Source organism: Corythoichthys intestinalis, chromosome 10 (genome assembly GCF_030265065.1).
Source record: "Corythoichthys intestinalis isolate RoL2023-P3 chromosome 10, ASM3026506v1, whole genome shotgun sequence".
NCBI classification, from domain to species: domain Eukaryota; kingdom Metazoa; phylum Chordata; class Actinopteri; order Syngnathiformes; family Syngnathidae; genus Corythoichthys; species Corythoichthys intestinalis.
In genome coordinates, this window is record NC_080404.1 from 18,784,707 (window position 1) to 18,811,491 (window position 26,785).

Sequence of the window (26,785 nt, forward strand, 5' to 3'; positions counted from 1 at the left end):
AGCGATGTCACAGAGCTCCATGTTAATTATGCTAGCATATGTTGACGGTTCTTTCTTGTGACATATTTTTCTTCATGTGCACATGCGGGTCACTTTACTAGGTGGGATTTCATGATGTGTCTATTATTCGTTTTCCACGCATGCGCAATACTTTTCGGGCCGCAATAGAAATTGGTAGTCTGAATGGGCAGCAAAAAAAATTGTATTTGTGCATTAAGACCCGTGGTATGAAACTAGCCTTATAGTTTTTACAAACCCTTATTGAATATTTTTAGCACGCTTCCACTTAGAAATACACACATGGATTGCATACTAGGGCTACCAATGCTGCAGTGATTATTTTGATAGGTGACCAATCACCAATTATTTTTGTGATTAGTCGACTAATCAACTCATATAAATCACATAATATATGCTGATATATTTACTTTTTTAAATATTATTTTTTTAATTACTCTTTACTGTTTTATAATGAAAACATATTTTTCCCTTGTTTTCAGTTTTATGTTTAACATTTCAATTTTATTTAAATATTCTAAAATGAATTAAACAGAATAGTTACTATTATCTCATCGGCTGCTGTTGACAACGATAGAGTCCCAATCATTTTTGAGATTTTGAGGGGCCAATGACCTTTCAAATAGGATTGGATGTCTATCGCCGTCGATGGTTGTGAAACATGATCACTCAATGCCGGCCATCCCAGTTCAAATGGATTTTATGTCTATCTCTGTGGTAGTTAATGAGTTAAATGGGTAAAAACAAAAGACGATATTTGGGCATTTTTTAGTTCAGCAATGCCTCTAAAAGATTAATCAACTATGAAAGTAACTGTCCATTAATTTAGTAATTGCTTAGTTGTCGAGAAATAGATTAGCCCAATACTGATGTACATCTGCTATACTGGAACGTGAATCAAATACAACTAGCAGTATGGCCCGACGTTGCTGGGCATGCTACTTGTGGTGGGTTATTGGGGCCAAGGGTTGTTAAATTGACACATAAGAAACTGCTAAGTGAGGGGTTCCCCATGATTTATTTGTTATTAATGTATGCTGGACGGATTTATCAAGCAGCATGGTTCAGCGTTGCTCAGGTGAAAAAGTGAAAATTGGCATTTTCTATGCAAATTTTTAGAGTTACGAAATAATTTTCTGCTCTAAATGGAGGCCTCCAGATCAAACCCATCTAAGAACACTCCCAGACATATAAATTACAACTGTAAAATTTCATCAAAATCCACCCAGCCGTTTCAACTTCCATAAAACACAAACACACAGACAGCCACACAGACAAACTAGCCTTTCGAGAGATTAAGATATTCAGCTGAAATGAATCCTTATTAATTATCTGGAATTTTTTTGGGAAATCCTGCATCTTCTTGTGGAGCAATCAAAGCCACAAGGTATCATCACAACACATTTAAATTTGTACATGAAACCGTAAAGTTTGAAAGCCAACTGCGACATTGCAGACGTGTCTTTTGTCCTAAGAGTAGTGCTGTTGCCTTCACAATCAGGTTGCATTTTCTATATGCTAAATTTTGGAGTTTCGAATTAATTTTCTGCACTAAATGGAAGTCTGCAAAGATCAAAACCACCTAAGAACACTCCCAGACACATAAAGTACAACTGTGTAAAATTTGGTCAAAATCCGCTTAGCCGTTTCGGAGTGCATAGGGAATGAGCACACACAGACAAATTTCCATTTATATATATTGTAAGTAGGGCTGCAGCTATCGAATATTTTAGTAATCGAGTAATCGACTGAAAATTCTATCGATTAATCGAGTAATCGGATAAAACAATTTTTTTTTAGGTTTTTTAGGTGAAAGAGCAATTATAAATATACATGAGAAAACAAGACATTTCATCTAATATTGAACCATTTTCAGTCAATCAATGTCTTTATTTTCGATGTACATTGTTGAAAACACCACACAATTGCATCTCAGATGGGACTAGAATAAAAAAAAAAGACATTCACTGCTTTCACTCACAAAACTTTTAGATCTTATAAAAAAATATATTCTTACTTGAAAATGCAATTCCGCTTGATAACACACATGTCTTAAAAGTTTGGTGTTTTTCCCACGTGTTTCAATTAAATTTCCATTTGTGTCAAGCTATTTTTATGTTCTAGTTAAGTTTTAAGTTAGTCTAAACTGTAAGTCCTGATAGGATTTTGAGTTTTTGCTGTGTTCAAATTAGATTTATTGTAACGTATCAAGTTATAATATGGCGGGGATATTTGCATGCGTTCCTGAATGCACCGCGTGACGTGCGGGGGTGAGGGAGGTGCGGGAGAGCGAGCAACGTGCCTTCCTGTTGTTGTGGTTCTGGCAGGTGCGTGTACTGCGTCGGCTCTGGCAGGCAGCAGTCGTGTGTTGGTTGTTCCACAAGTTCCCAATAAATAAAGAATTGCAACCTAACGAAGCGGGTGAGTCTTTGTCAACGTTACAGTATGATACCTGCTGTATTGGAGCACATTAGCGACCAGTGCTACTTGGTGTTTTATCCAGCAATGAATACTGAGCTAACATTGACAGTTAGCATTATTATATTTTTATTTTACACCCTCATCACTCTACAGCGCTATGTTTTCACAGATTAAATAAAGCTTGTATTTAAGACACGTTAGCAACGCATCGACAGTGGTCATAATGTATAGAAACCGAGCCCTCCGCAGGGCTAGCGTTACGTGAGTGAGTCCTTTAAGATGGCGGCTGTTCATTAACGCCGCTGACTCTCTCACTTAGCATCTAGTTCAACATACATGTGATGTCTACGAGACGCATCAGACGCTACCTGCTGCTACCACAGTAGCATGTGGGCTAGTTTTTAGCAACGTCGACGTAGTTTGTAGCGGCTGTTGGCTGCAGTAAGTTTTTTTTGTTTTTTATTTATTGCGTCTTCCTCTACGCACGTGACATCAGCACGTTGCCCCGCATTAAAAGTAGCCCGGGCAAAACGTGATGCTTAGAGCTGGCAAAATTAAACGATTCCTCGAGGTGAATAAAATTACTCGGATCAGTTTTTAAACTCGAGTTACTCGAGTTGCTCGAGTATTCATTTCAGCTCTAATTGTAAGTATAGATATAGACAGAGGTGGGTAGTAACGCTGTCAAGTTGAAATACAAATCCTTAGGTAGACATTTATAACCAGGGGTGCACATAAGTGGTCCGCATGCGCGCATGCGTACTGGACGTAGACAAACGCGCTGGCCCTCAACGGGTTCCATACGCTTTTGCGTACCGATGGCTGACCACTGTATTTGCGGCGGACACGAGAAAATAACTTCTCAAAATGTCGAAGAGGCAGGCCACACTGAGTAATTACTTCCGTGTTCCCCCACCTCCGTCAAAAGACAGACAGACGACAGAGACGTCACCGGAGCTACCGAAAAAAGGACTTTTGCTGAAAAGTGGCTGCAGGAGGTACCGTGGCTAGAAGTAAATGATGCTCGCACAGAAATGCGGTACAAAATGTGCCGTGAGAATCCCAATGTCGCCGATAAGAGCAGCGCATTTTATGTAGGGTCAAAGAATTTCAGCCATCCAAACTTTGAAATGCACGAAAAAACAAAGAGCATGTGTCAATTAAGCAAACTATCAATGTCAGACAGCACCGTACTCGCCCTATGGACAAGTGGCGGAATAAAGGTAATGAAAACAGCGTCATGCACTGACAAACGTGTTTTTGCTCGCATTTTACAAAGCTAAACATGCACGTTCAATGAGGTCTTATGAGGAGGACATCCCACTTTTAAAAAGGCTTGGAGTTAATGTGGGAGCCGCATAATGCCCTTTATTTTGAATTGGTGTGTTTATGTTTATTTCTTTACATTTCACTTCAAAGTAATTGCAATTTTGTTGTGCCAGTTGATGTTAATCAGGCATTAATTGTTAATATATTTAATTAAAGTTAATTGGCTCTAAGTAAAGCTTGTCATAAATTTATCGCATTAGGCGGGTCGGCTCTCAAGCTCAATGAGGACCAAGTCACATCTCTAGGTCCTCCTCTGAGAACCTGGGCAAAAAAATTATGTGCACCCCTGTTTATAATATTACCCAAAATAAGGAGAGAAGGCACTCAATTTAAGTGAAAAGCTTGCAAGGAGAAGGAGGGGAAACTATAGAGCTTCCTCAGTCGTTCTGACTAGCCCCTCCTGAACTCTATTATGCCAGTCAGACTCAAGCTTGCCGTTCTATGATCACACGGGCCTGTTCAATCACGTGGTGTCTTTAAAGCACCATAAAAAATGAAGTATTTGATGTAGAGCGCTGCCGTCAACATGACTCAAAAGTGCAGATTTTAACCTCACGGTTTTTATTTGGCACCGATTGACCAATGAAAACTGGAGATATGATCCTTTTAAGTTTCACAATAGGAAATATGTTGTCTCTACTAGAGGGCACTGATGCTCTTTGGACGAATTATGCTTCATTTCTGTATTAAATGTGTTTTTTTTTTTTTTGTATTTCTTTGGCTTAGTTAGGGAATGTAATGACTAAAGGTTATAGTCTTCTTCATATTCAAAGTATAATAATAACAGTTCATAAAGGTAAAAAAGTACCATTGTTGAAAAAAAAAAAATCAAACATCAGAAGCAGTTACCGTATTTTTCAGACTACATGTTGCACCTGAGTATAAGTCGCACCAGCCATAAAATGCCCAACAAAGAGAAAAAAAACATATAAATGTTGCACCGGAGTATAAGTCGCATTTTTGGGGGATAAAATCCAACACATAGAACAGATATGTCATCTTGAAAGGCAATTTAATATAAAAATACAATAGAGAACAACATGTTGAATAAATGTACAGTGTAAAGTGCATGAACAACGAAATGCGACTATACTGTCCTCACCAGGCAGCTACGGCTCGGTCTTGGCTATACAGCGAACTCCCAAATGACGATGCAGACGTCCGTGTAATTTGCAGAAACAATTTGGTCCTCGATACCAAACAGGTTCGCATCAACGTAAATAAATGATAATTAGGTTGTTTTACAGCTATGACATAAACGGTTAGCATGCGTTCGCTAGCATTAGCACATCGTTCAAACACCCACACAACTGGCTCTAAGTGTCCGATCGCGGGTGGAAAACACACAACAACAACAGAAAAGATGATACACACAGGCGTTGCCTCCATAGAGATATTTTAAAAGCATAAACAATGAACGTAGGTTCGCAGCCGTGTTTCTCTCTCACTAACTCACCCATTCACTCAGAGCTACGTAGCTGTCAGTCTTCTTCTGGCGTGTGAGCGCTATTCACGTAAACAAGTGCGAGTGCGCCCCCACGTTGGCGTGAAAGCGCCACAAACTAAAAGCATGCATTTCAATATAAAAAAAAAGTAAATAATACAATTGAACACACATTGCCAAAGGCAGAATGCGAACGTGGCCATAGCTATTAAGAGTTATTCAGATAACTATAGCATAAAGAACATGGTAACAAGTATACCAAACCATCAGTGTCACTCCAAAACACCAAAATAACATGTGAAATGATATCATAATGTGTTAATAATTTCACACATAAGTCGCTCCTGAGTATAAGTCGCACCTCCAGCCAAAATATGAGAAAAAAACGCGACTTATAGTCCGAAAAATACGGTACTCACAATGCTACTCATTACTTGAGTATTCTTTTCTCCAAGTACTTTTTTACTTGTACTTGAGTACACTTTTTGGATGACTACTTTAAATTTTACTTGACAGGGTCCCCCCAGGATTGATAAATCTAAATTCAAGACTTTTAAGACCTTTTTTAATGCCATTTCAACTGAAAATTAATACTTTTCTCACACCCATTATTTAGATAATATTGAATCATATTAAAAAAAAATAAAGCACTGAACATCAAATTTAACCTCAATTACTATGTGTGTTTGACAAAAGAATGCACATTTACTGAAGATACAATTAAAACACATTTAGATATAAGGTCTTTCAGATTTTTTTCCCCAGGGTAAAATGGATTTTACACTATTTTTGTAAAGCAACTTCAGAAATTACATTTGCAATACAACAGGTTTCCCTTTTAAGAGGACCTAGTCAAGGTGGTAGGTTGGTGATTGTCAAGTTGGTCACCGTAATATTATTTTGAAGTAATGCTACTATTACTTGAGTAAAAGTTTTGGTTACTCTACCCATCTCTGGATATAGATACAGTGTATGGATGTAAAATGACTGATTGCGTCACAATTGAATTTAATGTTAATCATCTGGTTAGCGATCCTGTAACATAACTAGCGCTAGCAAACATTTCTCCTGTTTAGCGCACATCCACATACGCACATATAGTATGTCACATGTTACATGCAAGAGATATTCCTGCCGGCAAGTTGAGCTAATACATTCAATAATATTCATTTGTTTTTATTCGAGTTCAAAATCTTGGATTCGCTCATCGCTTTTCAGCACTCACTCCAATGTCAATTCGAGCCGATGTGTGCACAGCTTTAATGAATGCATAATGAGGGAAAACAAACTTAGATTCCATCATTGAGTTAAAAAATTAGATGCCAACTTCATCCTGGTGGTGTTGAGGACATTACCGTGGCTTTGTGGCAGAGCTGAATTCTCTGCCAAGAACACAATCTGACCTCTTTCTCCTCTCCGTAATGACTTTAAGTAAATGATTTCCACTTAACTGCTGCCAAGCTGCTGCCCTGCCGCCACGATGGAGATTGATTTGTGTGTGTGTGCGTGTGTTTCAGCACTACTCAATTTCCTTCTAATGTCTTCTAATTGTTCTTTTATCCTCTCAAGGTTCTTTCAGTACCCTCCTCATTCTGCATGGTAAAGGAAAACTTGTTAAAAATGACCATTTGTTCGGAAGGGATGCCACAACTAAACTATTTACTTCCAATTATTCACATTTATGGTTTTCTTGGCTTAAACACTTTTGTATTTTTAGGTCACCCTTACCATTAATGGATAGCAGTGTTGTTATTAGCAGCCCTTTTTTTTTCGTCCTAGTTTTAGTCTTTTGGATGATAATACCTATTAGTCTTAGTTACCGTAATTTCCCGAATAAAAGGCGCACCCGTGTATAATGCGCACCCAGAATTTACTTGTAAAATCTAAGGAAAATTAGTTGCCGAGTTGCAATAAATGTTGACTCATGAGTTCAAGAAACTAAATTCTGTGCTTCATAAAGAGTGAAAAAGGCAGAATTTAAGACAGACGAAATCATTCGACCAATCAGTGTGGTATTACCAAAACAAGTATTACCGTAACAAAATGGTGATGTCATGTACCGTAATGTTCGGCAACGGATCGCCGCATACATTTTCTTCAACACAACATGGCTGGGTCAATAAAAAAAAATCTGTCTTTAGATATATATATAATATATATATTTCTGTCTCCATCCATGTACCCGTGTATAAAGCGCACCCATGATTTTACAAGTTGATTTTGGGGAAAAAAAAGTGCGCGTTATATTCGGGAAATTACGGTATATTTTATTTATATTCAAAATGTGTTTGTCTTGATATAGTTTTTGTTGACGAAAATTCTAAACTATTTTCGTCTAGTTTTTGGTCGACGTTTACCAAAAATGTTTACGTCAGTAAAATTTTAAAAGAAAAAAAAAAAAAAAGCCAAAAATAAATAAATGTTTCCAACTATTTCTAATGAACATTGACCGACGGGCACACATTGCAGTGTCTATCTAAATGGACAACGCCAACTTAGTGATAATACACACCTAGCAGTAAAACAGTTCTTTTTTTTTTAAACAATTATTTATACCCCCTTGGATACTAAGAACTGTAAGTAAAAAATGTTGTCCGAGAGTCGAAGAGGCTGCATGCAGTTAGCATTAGCCTAATGCTAACACGAACGCTATGCTAATGCTATCAGTTACATTTAGTGTGTAATGATCACTCAGCACAGACCTTTAAAGGCTAAAGCAACATTACATATTCTCTCTTGGCAATATAAGAAAAAAAATCTTACCGTGTGTGCAAGCCTGCATGGAGACTGGAGACACTTGTGATTCGGGAGGTAGGTGGGGGAAGCGCAGGACGTCACGTGAGACACAACAAGACACTGCTACGATGCAGACTAACTACACATAAAGTGTTACGCATCGTAAACATGAGACGGCAACCAATGCGCAATTTCGTCTCGTTCTTGTCTCGTCGGACGAAAACTGGAATTCATTTCGTATGTTTTAGTCTCCCAAAACATGTTTTTAGCTCGTTATCATCTCGTCATTGTCATGAAAAAAGTGTTCGTTTACGAAATATTTTCGTTGTCGTCATCGTTGACGAAAACAACACTGATAGTCAGTGCAATGTTTATGCATTTTCTAGTAACTGACTGAAGTTCTCCGTGGGGAGCACAACTGTTACAGTACATGCTGCCTTCAAGTCTTGATTGCCGAGTTAACTACGACAAGGCCTGCGTGCATCCGAGTATTTCATTTCTGCATAATTTGATTAAGCATGCTTTGTTTACTGGGGGTCCCTGAACATTAGCGCTAATGTTCATCAAACTGCCACTATGCAATGCCGGTGCTCCCGGGTCTCACTCGTACAGTCTGACATGAAAATGAAATCACATTTGTCAATAGCAAGAAGAGCGCATTGTGTTGATCACGAAGACGGCTGCTGAATGGTTGAATTACTTCTTTGTAAAAAGTCACAAACAAACCTATCAAGAATGTCACAGTGTGTACACTGATCTTTCTCTCCTCAGGTTGTATTGACTTTTAGCAAGAGCGACTGGAGGCTGGAGAATAGAATCAATCAACTACACAAACATGGCACTCTTATCTGCTAAAGAAGCTGCTAACCTTTACAGCCTGAAAACAAACGGGGGAAAAAACGACGTTTTAGTTTGACCGACTTTCCTTTTGTTGATGTAGGACATGAATCCTAGTTTGATATGTAGTGAGGACTGACATACACTTAAACAGCCGCACAAAGGAGAAGGATGTTATCTTGAAGGCATTATCTTGATTCATTACCTGGGCTGTTTTTGTTTGTTAATCTCAATTGCTTTGGTGTTGGCTGGTACATCACGTTGTAGTGCCTCTGGCTTTTACTTGTTCTTTGTTGTCGATGTGTTGCATCATCTGAGAGGGAGTGCTATTTGTGCAGAGTGCAGAGAATTGACTCTGCTCTCATTGTTGTGACACATTTGAGCTGCAGGGAGTTGATATATTCTACCTGCAGCCATGAGTCAGATGTGTCTCTTGACAAGAACATCGTTTGTGCGAGTCTGTGTTCCATTTAAGTCTGTACTCTAGTGTGTAACTGTGCGTTTGTGTGTTCTCCCTGCCCAATAATAATAATAAAAACCTCCCAAACTAGGACACGATGTCTTCAAAAGGCGCTGCTCTAATTCTGACTGGCTCCATTTCCCTAATGCTAAAGTACCCTACTGCACTGTGCTCCCACTACAACCTGACTTTCCCATCGTGCAACATGGTCAGGTCACCTGTAGCATATGAACCTGATGTTCACTGTGGAAATCACGTCCCTGACTTTACTTACTATATTATAAATTACTATATTATAAATTACTATATGCATTTTGTCATCGCGACAAAATTTTCTCATGGAAATTTTGGAAGGGGTCAGCCAAAAATAAGCACTATAATTCATTTATAACTGGAGGTTCAGTCAGCAACAGAGTGTTAGTAAGTCCTGCCACAAACATTAAGGACACACAGCTCAAAAAAGTATTTTTCCACCCATAATGAATATGTTATATCCATAAAGGTTTTAAAGCATTGTTTTATAGCATTCACTCGTACACAAAAGAACCTGTTTTTTGTATTCAAGAAACCATAATCCATGTGGGTTCTAACTAAAGTGTGATAGTTTTTAATTCAAGCTAACTGTTATTTTGAACTCTTATTATTTAAACACATCCTAGCTATTTCAGTATGAATACATTTCCTAGTGTCGTTATATACAGTTCTACTCTTGATTCTGTGTTGTGTGCATCTTAGATATTACAAATTATTAACTTGATAATGTGCATGATTGTAATTTGTGGACCATTACGGCCTCTTTGAATAATACAAGAATTCATTCATTGCTTACCAAATTTGAACTGACACTATCAGAGTTATTAGCTGAAAAAATATGTTAATAACTGTTGTTGCAGTTGACAGTGTAGTAGAATTGTACTGCATCATACAGTGAGAGGATCTGCAGTCATGTGAAAAAAATTAGGACACCACATTAAATATTTAGTTCTTGATTAAGAAATGTTCACGTATCAATGTCTGATCTAGTTTTTCTTTGTCTCTGGAAAAGAAAGGGATTTAATTGCAGGTAAACAACAAAAATTAACATTGTTTTACTCATTAAACCAAATATATACACATAAATGCATATTCTAACTGAGGAAAGAGTTTGGACACACAACCACCGAATAACAAGTGTTACCTGCTTTGGCTGAAATAACTTCAGTGAGACGCTTTGTATAGCCATTTACCAGTCTTTGACATCAGTCTGAAGAAAGTTTGCCCCACTTCTCATTGCAGAATACTTTCAGCTGTGAGATGTTTAAGGGGTTTCTTGCATGTACAGCCCATTTCAAGTCACCCCACAGCATCTGAATGCGATTAAGATCTTTGATCTTTGACTTGGCCATTCCAGGACTCTCCATTTCTTCCTTTTCAGCCAGTCCTTGTTGGATTTACTGGTATGCTTTGGGTCATTGTCATGTTGCAGGGTCCAGTTTCGCTTCAGCTTGAATGTTTTCACAGATGATTCACATGTTCCTTAAGCACCCTCTGATACACGATAGCGTTCATGTTAGATTCTATGATGGTGAGCTGGCCAGGTCCTGCTGAAGCAAAGCATCCCCAAACCATGACACTTCCACCCCCATGCTTCACAGCTTGTATGAGGTTCTTTTCCTGGAATGCTGTATTAGGTTTACGCCAAACACGTCCTTTGTTCTGGTGTCCAAATAATTCAATTTTAGATTAATCTGTTCAAAGAACATTATTCCAGAAGTCCTGGTCTTTGTCTGCATTCACTCTAGCAAATTTCAGTCTGGCCTTCATGTTCTTTTTGGAGAGCAAAGGTTTCCTCCTTGCACACCTCCGATGAAGGTTAAACTTGTGAAGTCTCGTTTCTGATTGTAGAGGCATGCACTTTCACATCAACAGTAGCAATAGCCTGCTGTAGGTCCCATGATGACCTTTTAGGGGTTTTGGAGACTTCTCTTAGCATCTTGCGGTCTGTTCTCGGGGTGAACTTGCTTGGACGGCTAGACCTTGGCATGATGGCAGTTGTTTCGAATGTCCTCCATTTGTAGACTATTTTCCAGACAGTGGAATGGCTGATTTTATATTCTTTTGAGATCTTTTGAAATCCCTTACCAGACTCATAAGCGTCTTCAATCTTCTTTCTGAAGGTGTTTTCTCTCAGTTCAAGAGTCAGGGGCACACCAAACTAAATGTGAGGTTTAAATAAGGCAAGCCTCCTTCACAACGCTGGGCATTGATGTTCTAATCATGTGAACCTGATGTGATACCCCTGTGTGTGACTTTAGCCATTTTAAGTGGGATTGAATGTGGGGGTGTCGTAATTTATTCCTCAACAGAAATTGCATTTATTTACAATTATATTTAGCAGAAAGTTATTTTAAAAAAAAAAAAAAAAAAAAAAAAAAAATTTTTTTTTTCAGTTTTAATTGTTTAGTTCTATTAATTGAATCTCTTAAGATTGTTAAAATTGATATTAAATATCCATATGACCAAATATGTTAGAAAAAACACAGGCTTGTGCTGTTACTATTGGCTATGACCACTGGATTGTACTGTCACATTATTTAGCGTTATATATGGTCATATCTGTAAATACAGTGTGTGGGACGCCTTTAAAAGAATAGGTGTGACGGGCTATGTGAAAGAGAGGAGTCAGTCTAGCTTGTTTGCAGTTGTTTGTTCCCTTTGTGCACTTATATTCTATACTGTGTTGATGTCTGCATGAGCTGTCATTCAATCAAAAAGACTATAGATCAGTCTCTAAATCAGAAATCCTGCACACAAGTATGTGATCCACGTGCCAAAAATGTCTATTTGCAAACGTTCACAATTATATTTTGTTTAAATTAAACCTGTTGAGAAATTAATTGTTGAAAGCAAACGCCTACTGTAAGTTGCACATGTGGTAATGTGAGCAATGAATATACATTAGCCTGAATAATTGTAAATTATTATCATCAACATTCACCATAGATATCAGCAAATATTCAGGCTTGAAAGTCCCTCAGCATGCCAAGCGAACATTTGCATGTTGATTTTCAGACCAATCTATAAATGACTTATCATCCCTGGGTTATCATATGTACTTTGCATTCTGGCACTTAATGTTTCATATACTAAGCACTGTTTACTTAATTAAGTGTCATGCTAGCTAAGTGGCTAGCTCATTTAGACTGGGCCCTTAAAACAGACTAGTATAATTCTTTTAAAGGCAGAAGTTTTTACATGAGTCTTGTACTGATCTAAGTGCTGAAAATGTTGTGATTGGTCAGTGTATACACAAAGATTACCAGGCATTGTGATGATGGGGCTGTGTTTCTTCACCACAGACAAAATTCAATTCAAGACGTCAATATTGACTAACAGATGCCTGGAAGGTTATCAGACACCAACATATTACAGACTGGTTTGATAGTTCTATGAGAACCATGGGCTGGATGAAGAATGGAGAAAGTCGATATATGCCAACTATTTGCTTAAATCTTGCAAAGGCACATGTTTTGTTGGTGTATTCTTTAAATTGATGGTTATTTCATTTCCATTTCAGTCCCCCAAAAAAGAAAAAAGTAAAAACCACATTGGGTTATAATCATGGAAATAATGTGTAATTACACAATGTTGGGATAAGCATAGTGTGATTGTGTGCCTTTAAAGGGGAGTGGCCAAGGGCGTGAGTTCAAGAGCTTATCCAATTATCTACATACGAGTGTATGTGCATTAGCTTTTCTCACTGTAGCAAGTCGTCTCATTCAGTATTTTATGTCCGTTTGTTCCCTTTAAAAAAAAAGATGAATAACCAAAACTGAAATATGACACGAAGCATTAAAAAAAAACAATTACCTTGACCAGGCAACAGCCTCTAACCTCGAAAAAATTACTTTACTAAGTAAGTACTTTATCAAATAGCTGATGAAAATCCAATTCTAGCTGCATGATACCACCTGTAGACTGCATTCACAGAATATGTTTGTACCAAACCTAGATTGGAGTATAATTGAGTGTTCCCTTGAGAAAATGAACATGTTGTTTTTCTCCTTTTCAAGTAGGGCAAAGGATGTATTGAGTATGGCCAATACAGTGATGTTTTTGGCAGCCCTTTTAATTTTTGTCTTAAGGCCGAGTTATGCTTCCGCGTCAGACCTGCACTGTCAAGGAAGACCCGATTTACGACCCTGCGCTGTAGCCTGACGTGCTCCTATTGATTTTTCATACCTAGCGTCATGTCGATGCATATGACGTGGCGGAAATGGACTGTGATTGGTCCGCTCATACTGTTGTTTCCGGTTCAGCGTGAAATCACCGCCATTGTCAAACATGATTTATCTACACACGCAAAAATGGACCAAGCCGACGAGAGTATCAATGAAGAGCAAGTATGACAAGTTCTACAATGTCTCGTGAAGATATTATGAAGATTCCCAAATGGCAAGCAATTCGTGTGAGGAGGTTGTTGAAAATACGGGGCTGGAGGTCAGCCAACGATTGAATAAAAAAATGGAAGAACCACCGAGGCAAGTATGTGTGTGTTCAGAATCGAGTGGCCACACGAAGCGGTGACCCAGTCGGCCAAAAACTGCCAGCTTTTTATCACTTTATGTCGTATTTTTGGTTGGTGCACTTCATCATTTATGGTGTACATATGTTTGCTGTGAGTCTTTGACTTATTTACATGTCATACTTCAAGTATATGAAGAATAAAGCACAGGTTTGCTGTCAAAAGAGTTGTTTTGATGTTTAATTTTCCACAACAGACAGTTCACACTCGGTACATCATCACTGATTGAGAGTGCCTCGGTGCTTTTATGATAACGTTAACATCAAGGCTTCAAACGTAGTTTGGGAAGTTCCATAGCCGCCATAAATCTGCTAAGGCTTCCCGCTGGCTGGTTGTAGGACACGGCAAACAAATGTGGCTGGCGGGCTTTGCAGACTTCGGACGCACTGCTCGACGCCAGTTTGAAGCTAGCCGCCACAGCTAGCTGGTCTCCACCCGAGTCTAGAACTCTCTGCGGCATCAAAAGTCGGCCAGACTGCCTTGAAACAGTCTTCTGCGTCGCCTGCCCCTCAACATTTGTATGATCAACATTTATTCAATGTTGATAATCAATGTTGATTTACATTCAAGTGTTCCATCTTGCATTGTTAATTTTTTCTCCGTTAAACTAGACTAGCGGAAGTCAACATATATGCCCCAAAACCGTACAAACATAACGCCACACCCCTCTAGTGGCTTGGCGGTGAATTACAGAGCAACGCCTTCCCTCACCGCAGAACTATCGAATGCTCATTGACGCCGTAGTCACTTCGCCGTCACCGCAACGCAGGAGCATAACTCAGGCTTAATTTTTGTCTTAGTCTTTCGGACGAAAATACTTATTAGTCTTAGTCATATTTTAGTCATTTCAACTTGTGTTCGTCTTCGTCTAGTTTTAGTCGATAAAATCTAATACAAATTTTGTCTTGTTTTAGTTTCAGTTACTCAAATGTCTTCATCTTTAAAATTCAACGGTTTTACTCCAAAAATAAATCAAGGTTGCCAAAAATTTCGAATGAACATAGACAGACGAGCATATATTGTAGCGTCTACAAGGACAGCGCCAAGTTCGTGATAATACATTCAGCAGGAAAAGCAGTACCCTTTAGCAGTTTTTAGCTTGTCATCGTCATGTCATCACTATGAACAAAAATGTTCGTCGAAGGAATATTTTCAATACCGTCATTGTTGATAAATACAGCACTGGTCAATATAGTCAAAGGCATAAGTATTTCTCAAATATGATTCATCCATTATGTCCCTCTCCCAGCAGGACGTGTCCAGCGATGATGAAGCGGCAGACCTAGCTGAGCGCTGTGAGGTGATCAGTGATAGACTGATGACCTTGGAGGACGACTTACACACGGCCATACTAAACCGGGATCAGGCCCTGGCTGATATCCTTTCACGTCAAGTGTAATAAATGTTAAAAACAGTATATGGTAAATGTTTCTTTCTCCCCATTCATCTTTGAGAGCCTCACTTTCTTGGAGGCTTACCAACTTGCGACCTAGCAAATGTTAGCTCTCTAATGTTAGGAGGAGAGGGAAAAAAATAGCTCAAGCTGTCGTATCTGACATTCAGCGGAATTGAAGCTGCGCGCAGATCCCAGCATTTCTCTTGACAGGCATGATGTGCCACCTAGAAAATAACATGGGAAAAGTCCAAGTGATGTTATTGGAGGGTCGCTGATGCGGGCTGCCATTCTCGGGCACTGAGATTAAAGTAGGCAGATAGGAGCAGCGCTGTGGCAAATAGAGGAATGTCAAGCTTTCATACCTTCACTTCATCTTTTCATAACTCCCCCCAACACACACCATCCATCCACCCTGCACCTGTTCTTGCCTGCTTGATCTGGCTTGGAAAACATAATATCCATGATAATGAGTCACATGGAAGGCTTGAAACTGATTACGGGTCACAATGCTTCATTTTCAGTGCTAATTAGAAAGCTGATTGGATGTAGATTAGTGTGTTTTTCCTCATTCATTTTGGAAAGGTCAATAGTCCATTACCGGAAGGAAGATGAGCATCATGTCTTTACTTTGTATCCAGAAGGTACTATACATTCAATCAATTTAATATTTGAAACATTAGAATCTGAATTTGGTTCCATATAATGTTTCGTTTTGCATCTTTTATTTATTTACAGAATATACTACTTATTTTTTGTATTTATTCTGCATTGGCAATGTTTATTTTAGTTATGTTATATATGTGTCAATTATATTACATATATTTTAACTCTGTCGCAAGCTGGAAGTCAAGCAATGACATTTTGTTGCTGAACTCTCTCTCCGTAGTTAACATTTCTTCTTCATTGCAACCTGTCCATGTCTGATCAGATATTTTAGCCTTCCCATCATGTTATGAGTAAAAATTTCTAGCCATTCACGATAGTGGGATAAGGCTGAGTGCTTTTAAATTTGGCATTTGTGGTGCCCCATAAGTAAAAGATTAGAATCATGACGCTTCAAGTACATGCACCGCAGATATTCCCAAAAGTTGTACTATGATTAGACAAATGGTGAAGTTCAATGAGTTATGGGTAATTAGCCGTTAAGACCCATCATTGCAAAGGCAATTTTGCGAGATGGTAGCTATTATTTTTGTCCTCCTTGCTTCCAAATGTTACGTGTAAGAGTAACTGAACTTAGTATGAAATTTGGTGTGAAAATTGAGATGAATTGCTATTCTTTGAAGAACGTTTTGCTCTAGCTAAATTGATCTGCTAAGCACACTTGAAGTAGAGCTGTTATTCTTCAGGTGACATTGGCTAAATTCAGTGCAGTACATTGATTAAGTGCAGTTCAGTTTTTAACTTTTAGGTAAAACACATTTACATTTCTACAAAAAAAAAAAATGATTTGTTTCTAGTTCATATATGGTAGTCTTGGAGATCCAACCCTTTTTTTTGAGGTGATACATGGTGAAAAAGAGAGGGAACCAAAAGAGAACCATTTAATTAGAATGTACTAGCAGTATGGCCCGGCATTGCTCTATTTTGTGTAACGTGAACGCAATATAACCGGATGGCAAATAAAACATACTTTCCTTAGAGATATAGCTGTAATGTAGTATTAGTAAAACAACTCCAAAAAGGGATTAATGCGCAATCGCGTTTGCCACAAACGACGTGGAAAAGAATCTGAAAGTTTTTATGTTTCACAAATGCTGTTCTTGTGCCCCATACTGCCCACGACCCTAAGAGGCAGTGTCCTTATTGAATAGAAAACACCAGAACATAACAACGGCAACCACCACTCTCTAATCATGGTTGCCACAACTACCCATGAATCATAACACATAATAAATTACAGTTGCTACAATATCATTATCCAGCCAAAATGACTCCCTTAGTAATATTCCGGAAAATTGTACATTCTTTTTTAAATCCAGCATTTTCATGGGGAGTATTAAAAGCCACGATGTATCATCACAGCAAATTTAGATTTCACGAAAGCTCATACTAATTTCATCTATAGTTTCAGTCAAAGTTAACTCAATATTTTCGTCTGTAAAATTCGAAAGTTTCACACACAAAATTAAAAAAAAAATATATATATATATATTGAATGAACATTGACAGACGAACACATGTTGTAGCATCGACAAGCATCTACAAATCTATCACGTCATAATACTCACTTAGCAGGAAAACTGTACATTATTTTCAATTAATTACAGCAACCTGGACGCCACGAACTGTATGTAAAAAAAAAAAAAGTTGTCCGAGAGTTTAAGAGGACCCTCGCCGTTAGCAATAGTCTAATTTTCACGCTAAGCTATGCTAACGCTACAAGTTACATTTAGCGTGTGATGTTTGTTCAGACGAAAACGAATTCGTGTCGTTATGTTTTAGTCTCCCAAGACACATTTTAATCTCCTTATCATTTCGTCGTCGTCATGAAAAAATTGTCCATCGATGAAATATTTTCGTTATAGTCATCGTTGACGAAAATAACACTGCCAGTAAGGGCATCATGATTAAAACGTAATTTGATAACTATTGAGGATATAGATATCTTCTTTTTTTTTCTTTAAAAAAAAATTTTGTTTTTGACTTTGCGTTGATTTTGCAGACCTCATGACCTCTTTTGTACTACTGTATTTTTCGGACTATTTGTCGCACCAGCCTAAGAATGCACAAAGTAGAAAAAAAACTTGATCCACTGGAGTTTAAGGAGTTGAATGACTGCTCTGTAAGGGTTTAAGTAAGGAGTCGAAAGACTGCTCTGTAAGGGTTTAAAAACAAATCATAATTTGTGCATAACATATTAGCAACATAACTTGTTTACCAAACTCTCGATTTCACTACAAATCAATACCAAATCCTTAAAAGTCTTCACTTCTGAACAACTCTGCCAAATCTCAAAGACTTAGAACCCCCTTTTCAAGGCTGTCATTGTTAAAAGAAAAATAGTCACACCCAAAATGTCTCAGGTCCAGCCAAACTATGAAAAAAGTGTTATTTATAGTCCACAAAATACAGTACCTTTAAACGTAAAAGAAGTACCGTAATTTTTGGACTATAAGGCGCACCTGACTATAAGCCGCCACCGACCAAATATGACACAAAAACGGCATTTGTTCATAAATAAGCTGCACTGGACTATACATCGCAGCAGTCCTTACTAGGTTCCTTGAGGGAGACAGTCAACTTCAGCTGCCACCTGCTGTCAACACTTTTGTCATCCAACATGCCTCCTAGCATGCATTGCAGCGCTACAAATGTAAATAACAATCAGAATGCATGTTCTGTCCAAATTATTTCTTCAGTTACTGTTCCAGTTGTTTCATCAATTTATAGTTGTGGTATTTGGTAACAAGTGGCACCATAAGACTGTCATAAGACCATCATAAATATGACATAACATTGCCATGAGAATTAATAAATGCTTATGACAGATATCATTTTGTGTAATCCGTCAAATTATCTCACTTTTGAATGGATGTAAAAGATCCGAGCTGGACATAATGTACCGGATAAGACTTAATGACATCCGTCATATGCATTCATTAATGCCCATGATAGTGTCATGTCATAATTATGATGGTCTTATGGCAGTCTTATTACGCTGCTGTCAAATAAAGCGTTACCTATTAACTAGGGGTGTAACGGTACACACAAATCTTGGTTCGGTACGTACCTCAGTTTTGAGGTCAAGGTTCGGTTCATTTTCGGTACAGTAAGAAAACAAAATGCAAAACATAAATGTGCTAGTTGTTTATTACACACTTTTGTGTTTTCAACAATAGGAACATTAGCCTATACAAAGCTAGAATTCTGCTCAAAAAGTAGCGGGTATTTAAAGATAATCCAACGACAATTTGCCTTTCAGACCCTGCGTATTGGTCAGCTTTCTTTCTGAAAGAAAGAAGAAAAAAAGAAGTCCTGTGCTAAAGAGAAAAGCAATCCCAAAGACAAAGATTTTAACATGTATTTTACAAATGAAATGCCTCAATGAAACATTTATTTTTTATGAACGGTTTTCAAAAGCTTTATTGGTGGATTTTCTCAAGTTAAAGCACCACACAGAAATTAACAAATTTAATTGTGTAAGCAGGATGTGTGTATTATTCTTATTATTGAATTACAGGTGTTTTAGCTCATTTCAATTTATTCTATTTAAATGGGCTATTATTTATTTCATTATGTGTTTATATTTTACAAATTCATTCATTCATTCATTTAAATTGTATATTTTATGTTGTATAACTTTAGTTCCTATGTGAATATTAGTTCCTACTTGTTTTGTTGTGGTAGGAGGGTTTTGAATTGAACACGGGGCCATGTTGGTTATTATTATAGCAGAGAAGACAGCAGTAAATCAACAAAGACAAGTCAACTTTGCCCCGATCTACCACTCAAGAGATCTGATGGACTCAAAAAGAAGGTTACGATTGCATATTAGTTTGAAAACCGACCAAATCCACCGTATTTTTACACGAGTGACTTCCGGCCCGATCCTAGCTACCGGTAGTAGTATTGACACAGGAGGGCCGCGTCTCGCGTCAAATAATAAACTCTGCCGTTCTTTTCACGTGCGTCGCGTTGAGCCGCTTCTGGGACGCATCTAACACGCGGCCGCACTGCGACTGGTGATGCATTGGCTGATTGACTCTAACGCCCGCGTTTCACTGTGTTCTCGCGGCGGCCACGTTGTCGTGCCGTTGACGGTTCTGGGTTATACTGTCCTACTGTGTTGGTCCTCATTATAGTAGAGAAGAAGACTGAGTAAACATAATCTACACAAAGAAACTGTAACCCGATCGACTCACAGCCTCGAAAAGTAAGGGTTATATTACGTCAGAAACTCGTTCGGTACGAGTCCGTTCCGAACCAACCACCACGTACCGAAACAGTTCAATACTATTACGTGTACCGTTACACCCTTACTATTAACCCAATAAATCAACAAATAAGCCGCACTGAACTATAAACCGCAGGATTCAAAATGAGGGAAAAAAAGTGGCAGCTTATAGTACAAAAATTGCGGTACTAATTGACGTACTGTACATGTTCACCTTCACTCTGCAGTGTTGACGGACCTTCTGTGGAATTCCGGCTTTTTAATGGCTATTTAATTATAGATGGAGACAATCTGTGTCCGTTGAAACTGTAAAACGAGCCATCGGGCTCCATCTGCCGCCAGCCCGCCCCTTTGATTTAACGCTTAAGCCCGTCCCTCGCCGGCTTGATTTGGGTTTTCAAGCAGGTTAAACATGTCCCCTGTGACGATCGCCTCTATGCCGTTCATTGATGGCTCATGAATAATGTAGCTGTGCAGGAGCATTGCTTGGGTCCGGCCACCCAGCACCGCTGATGAGATCATGAATAAAGAATTGCTCCAAATCACTCTTCAAGCGCATGGGGTGAAATTGACTACAGCGTGATGACCTGTCGCTGTAATCAGCTCTGTGGTCAAATTGGGCATTGACGACTTCATCGGGTCACGTTAAGTGTGTCTCATATTTGGTCCTGATATTCGTGTAGTTTGTGTTGATTTCAATGCAAGTCTGTTAACTTCCTTAACGGCTGCCGCACAGTCACTGGAGAGGCAAGTTCAGGAGGTGAAAGCCACTTTGCAAAACATGCTGGCCCTGCTCAGAGAGGAGGACATGGAGGACGTGCACATTCATGAAGTGCGGGATGATGGCCACCCTGAGGAGAATGATATTTTGGAAGAGGAGGAGGAAGAGGACCAGTACTTCAGTGACAGCTGGGACATTTGAAGCGGATGCCTGTTGTGTTTTATCAGCATTTAAACTGGGAGCCTGACCTGCACTCTGCAGTAGAACTGACCCCATCTCCATTTAATGTAAAGACACACTCAAAGCACTGTTGAACTGCCTAAAGTCTCCATCTATTTCTAATATAGAAAAAAAAAAAACATTTCATATATGCAGGGATACAACACTTTGTTTCAAACTAGCTAAGTGCCTTCAGGCTTCTCAGTTTTCTTATTCCAGATTAAGAAATCAAGGAATTAAATGATTTGCAAGAATTGTTTCAATCATATGACCAAACAGTTGAACTCCCAAGTTTGCACCACTTTGGAAAAAAAAAAAATATATATATATATATATATATATATATATATATATATATATATATATATATATATATATATATATATATATATATATGTATATTGTTTGTGGGACCAAAAGACAATCAAAGACATGTTTTACATGGTTTTATAAATTCTTGCACATAAACTAACAGGTTTCTAGGTCTTGTAGTGTTTTTGTTCGTGTGATGTACTTTAAAAGTGGACTCTGTGTGTAATTTTGTGTGTTTGGTGCTAACTTGAACACTGTTAGTTGTTGTGAAAATGCAATATTTGTGCTCTGTGGTTAAATTTTGAGATTACAAAGGAGTATTAGGGCTACACTGATTAAAAAACGTGAACAAATGTCAAGAATTGGTCGAAATGCATAAACTTGGCATAAACCTTATTAGCTTGATACAAATTCTCATTTTAATGTGTACTTTTTCCTAACATTTAATGTGACTTCATTCTCGAAAAAATATTTATTACATACAATATTACGATATTTCTTGTAATGTTATGGTTTTTCTTCTAATATTTTTTTCCTCATGAACTTTACGAGTTGATTATTGTAATATGACAAAAGAAACATTTTATGCATTTTTTTTTCTTTCCCCCAGTGTGGCCCAATACCGCTCTATAAAATAACAATGTTTTTTTGTTTTGTTTGTTTGTTATTTAGTAACTTGCACAAATCAAAACAAATTCCAAGGATCAGATACTAGAGAGGAAAGTTTGCTCGACTTACTGCAAAAATCATGTCCATTCCAAATGTTTTTTCCTTTTACAGTTTCATGGGCTAATCTTGCTTTCAATTTACTTTACATTCCCATAATTCCTATTTATTGCCCGTCGTGTCTCACTAATTACAGCATGCTGCGTCTTGCCTGATGATGTCTCCTGCTGCTTTCTTTTTGTAGCCACTTGATGTGACTGCCCCTCACAAAGAACTTGTGGGCATCCTTCCAGGCATGTGGGGGCAGTGTTGACATGTCAGTGCTATCAATACGCTAATAAAGGTCTTCTAGTGAGGTCCGTAGGGGATACAAGCTTCTTTTGTTATCTCACCTCAGCAGCAGCGCTGGCTAATTGGAAGACAAAGTGGCAAAGGACGTGCGCTGGTGTGCTGTTGTTTTGTCTATGTATGATCCACCTTGCAGGCCAATGCGGATTCATCCTCATAGGGTACAGTCTTACCTTGTAAACACAGCAGAGTGCTCATACAGCCCCCCCCATTCAGACAATGCCCCTCTCTCGTGCTGCTGACAGGCTAAAAAGCATTTTCCAAGACTTAAGACTCCAATATGTATCAGCTTGAAGCAGCCTCCAAATTCTCATAGACACACACACGCTTGCACGCCTTCCTCCGAATTGTGCCTACTCCGTAATTGAATCCGTGGTGGCACCACACTGAGCCCCATGAGGCACTTGGTCTCATAAAATGGCTGTGGGGGGGAATCCAGATGGTTTGCAGCAGACACATATAGCAAGACAATATGTTTACGTGCTTGGGGAAATATTGCTTCTAAATGGGAACACTGTTTTATACAATTGCTGGGCTGAGCTGTGCGCACGATAACAGGATCGAGACTAGAAACTCAAATTTGGACTTGAAAGATTTCAAGAGCTTTGTGAGGAACGCATAAATTCATTATCACTGACTGAATGCTCATGTTTCACGGCTATTGACAGTGCAAAATGTACAATCCATTCTGACTGGAAGGGGCGAATGTACATTCATGACATGAACATGCGTTAAATTTGCTAGAGTCGTGGGACCACAGAAACGATTAATGAACAATTTAAGCCCCTTTCACACATACCTGACTGATGGGTACTTATTTTGTGTGCTGTTGCATCCTGAGTGTTTGAGGTTGCCATCCGTCTTGACTCTATGGCTAGGTTCATACCGCAGGTCTTAATGCACAAATCCGATTTTTTCGTGTTTTTCCGACTTGAGTGAGGCATTAACTTGACGGTCTGAACGTGACGTCCCATAGCAAAGCAAAATTAAAGAGGAGTTCCTGTTCATGTCTCATTACATCTCTGAGAAATGAATCAGCAATAATCGAGAGTAGTTTTCTCAGTTTTCTCAAATTTGTCTCATGAGAAGTAAGTCTCATAGTGAGCATTACATGAGACGGTCTCGAGAATAATTCTACTGGCACGATTTTTCAATAAAGTCTCACAGTTGTCTCCTTTCAAGATCTCACCAAGAGACAACTATGAGTACTTGTGTCGATCTCAAATGTGTCTCAATTTTATCTCCTTACTTGGAGTCACGATCTCTTTAATGTCTCAGTAAAAGATATGGATGAGCAAAGTATTTTATTTCTTCAACTTGCCTCAAAGCTGCGTCTTTTACTGATCTCGCGGAGCAACCTTATCTTGTGCCTGTCACAAATATTTCTCAATTTGATCTCCTTCCAGTCTGCAATTGCTCATTTTAGGTTTTCAAGATTCTTTTATTGTAAGAAAGAGTAGTGTCTGTTTTGACATGTCCAATTACATCTAATTCATCTCATGCCAAAATCTGAGAAAATATTATAATTGGTCAAATAATTAAATAACATCTGGTTCATTTGGTGCATCTTGTTCAATGTAAAAATTACAGATGTGACCGAAAATTTGGCACCGAAAACTATCGGCCGCTACAAATGCGTTATCGATTTTTGGTTTCGAAGACCGAAAGTTTACCACAAAATAGTGTGAAGAACCTTAGTCCTCTTGTTTGATGATGTAATCAAAACAGGCAACACACTAGCTGATGATGTCTCGCTAAAACTACTGGCTCACAGGCAACATGTCTGCGATTGGGAATTTTTTTTTTTAAGTATCAAAGAAATATACTGTATATAATTATTCAATGACCAAAATATCATAAATTTTCTTCATCGCTGCTAAATGCACTTTCTGAAATTGCTTTCCATTGATGTGCCACGTCACATCGAGCACAGTGCATCTGAGCCTGTGCATGGCTCAGTGGTAGAGAAGTTGTCCCCCAACTCTGAGGTTGTGAGTTCAACTTTCTGTCCTCGATAAATTCATCTAAGTATCCTTGAGAAAGACACTGAACCCTATGTTGTTGTGTCACCAGCAGGTAAATGAGGATATGGCGTCAAAGCACTTTGAGTGCCTGAAAAGTGCTGTACAAGTGTAACTCCATTTTTTTTAAAAAATTCTCTTCTCAAATATTGCTCAAATCTGGTTTTCTCAAATCAATCTCCTTTTTCTCAATGATGTTTTTGCTCATTTTGACTCATCACTTGCTCCTAAGGGTACCCTTAGGAGCACAAACTCAGAAACAAATGAGCAGAGAATGAGATAAATTTGAGATGATCAAATATATCTCATGAGATGAGATTAAGCAACAGATGAGTAGCAAATTTTTGCTATGGGGTTGCATAGAAGTGGACCATTTCAAATCTGATCTGGTCACTTTCGTATGTGGTCGATATCCGATCTGGGCCACATTTTTCCAGAATGTGGCTGCGGTCTGAACTGTCAAATCTCCCAAATTGGAATTCATACAGCAATTACGTCAGCAAAGAGCGAGAGGCTCGGAGTACGGTAGCGATGGAACTGTACATATAAAATTTGAATGTAAGACTAAACGGGGATTATTTATGTCTGTTATTTGTGTCCTCTTTTTGGAAATCAAAATATGATCACCCTAGAATGACGTAGAGCTAGCATATGTAGTCATTTGTTTTGATGATTCTGCGCACGCGGGTCAGTCTGCTCAGGTGTGTCGCACTGCGAGTTAGTGCGCATGCGTAATACTTGAACGTGCTCAATGGACAGAGGCAGTCTGAACGGGCACGCCAAAAAAGCATATATGACAAAAATCGGAGTGGTACATTAAGACCTGCAGTATGAACCTAGCCTTTATTATAGTGCTCCTCATGAGTCAGAATGTACACTTAAGCCCTTTTCAGACATACGCTGAACTCTGGTTAGTTTCTGGAATTTAAATGTAGCTCTTATGTGTGAAAGCAATTTCCCAGGTCGACTGATACAGAGATGACATCGACATTTGTCGCGTCCCAGTATAATGTTTGGGACTTACCCGAGACGCGGCATGTGTGAAAGCAGGCATTCAATTCCCGGTTCACAGCGCGAACGGTGATGACGTAAATATCATGGCGGGTCGATCATCATTTCCTCTTTCTTCGCAGTAAGACAAAAAGCGTAAACAAACATCGCTATTATCTACATGGCAAACTGGAAATAGCCAAATTAAACTGGAAACATAACGAAATTAAATTGTTACTGGATCGTACAGCCGAGGAAGAGAGAGTCCAATGTTCATCTTTGGAAATGTGTGGTTTATTTTGTTGACCAAAAATGACGTAATGCCTGTGTCATAAAATTCCGCCAACCGCTCTCCCCACACAGAGACGGTTGAGTTGCCAACACGGGACAAGTCTGAAAGTGTCCAACCTGGGTTATTCCCGGGACATCTCTCCATGTCTGAAAGCCATGACACAGGTCCCGCATCACCTTACATGGCAATTTACCAGGATTTACGGGGAAGTGCAAAAGAACATAAGCAAACAAGCAACAGGTCAGTGTCTAATGCTTAATACTCCATACATCAATAGGCAGTTTTTCTTCAGAAAAATCAAAAAGTATTAACTGGCTTGGCTGGTCAATACTAACCAAACATTAGGTTTCCTGTTTAACCAAATGACACCATTAAAGTGCATATCTTTACAAGCTTAGCTTTATGTTACTTTAGTCTGTTTTTGATCTGGCATACATTCAGATATCCCAAGTCTCCCGGAAATTCAGATTTTGCTAATGGCTGCCTGATGCCAGTGAGTCGGATAAGATAGAAAAAATAAGAGGAATAGAAAGCTTTTATTGTCATTGTACAGAGTACAATGAGATTTAAAGCTTCGCCATAACGTGCCCCACATAAAACAAAAGCAAAAATCCAATAAAACTAATACAAAAAAAATACAGTTTACAGTGTACACAGATTGGGAATAAAGTGAATAAGTGACTAGCAGTAAGTAAAACTGCGTATATGAATAAAATTATCTATTTACAGTACTCAGACAAGGAGCAGATGGCTGACCTGATATCATAGTGCAAATGACAGTTTGTGCATAAATATTGATTTAACAGTGCAAAAATGCAATAATGTAACTGAAAATATTGCATATGCAGTACCCAGATTGAGAAAAATGTATGAGAACATATTACTTAAGCCCCTTTCACAAGCATATCCTGGTAAATTCCTGTTTAAAGTGACACGGGATTTACTGGTGTCATTGCTTTTCCGCATGTAGAGATATCCTGGCAATTACACAGGTTGACAATTTCACAGGCTTGTCCCGTGTTGCCCACTGGCGCTGTCTGCGCGGGAAGCGATTTTATAACTATTTGTGTAAGCATTCCCGATGTCGTAACTGCAGCCAATTCAAGGTCATCAA

General features: G+C 38.6%; 1 protein-coding gene across 2 annotated transcripts in view; it reads left to right on the plus strand.

Moving 5' to 3' along the window:
- disc1 (DISC1 scaffold protein) overlaps positions 1–21,361 on the plus strand; it is a 107,148-nt gene extending 85,787 nt beyond the window's left edge. For both annotated transcript variants that reach the window (XM_057848306.1, XM_057848305.1), the window contains 2 exons: positions 15,059–15,185; positions 20,837–21,361. In XM_057848306.1, coding sequence (XP_057704289.1) covers positions 15,059–15,185; positions 20,837–21,024 — 315 coding nt within the window. In that variant the 3' untranslated portion in view covers positions 21,025–21,361. The remainder of the gene's footprint in view (positions 1–15,058; positions 15,186–20,836) is intronic.
- The last annotated feature ends 5,424 nt before the right edge of the window (positions 21,362–26,785 follow it).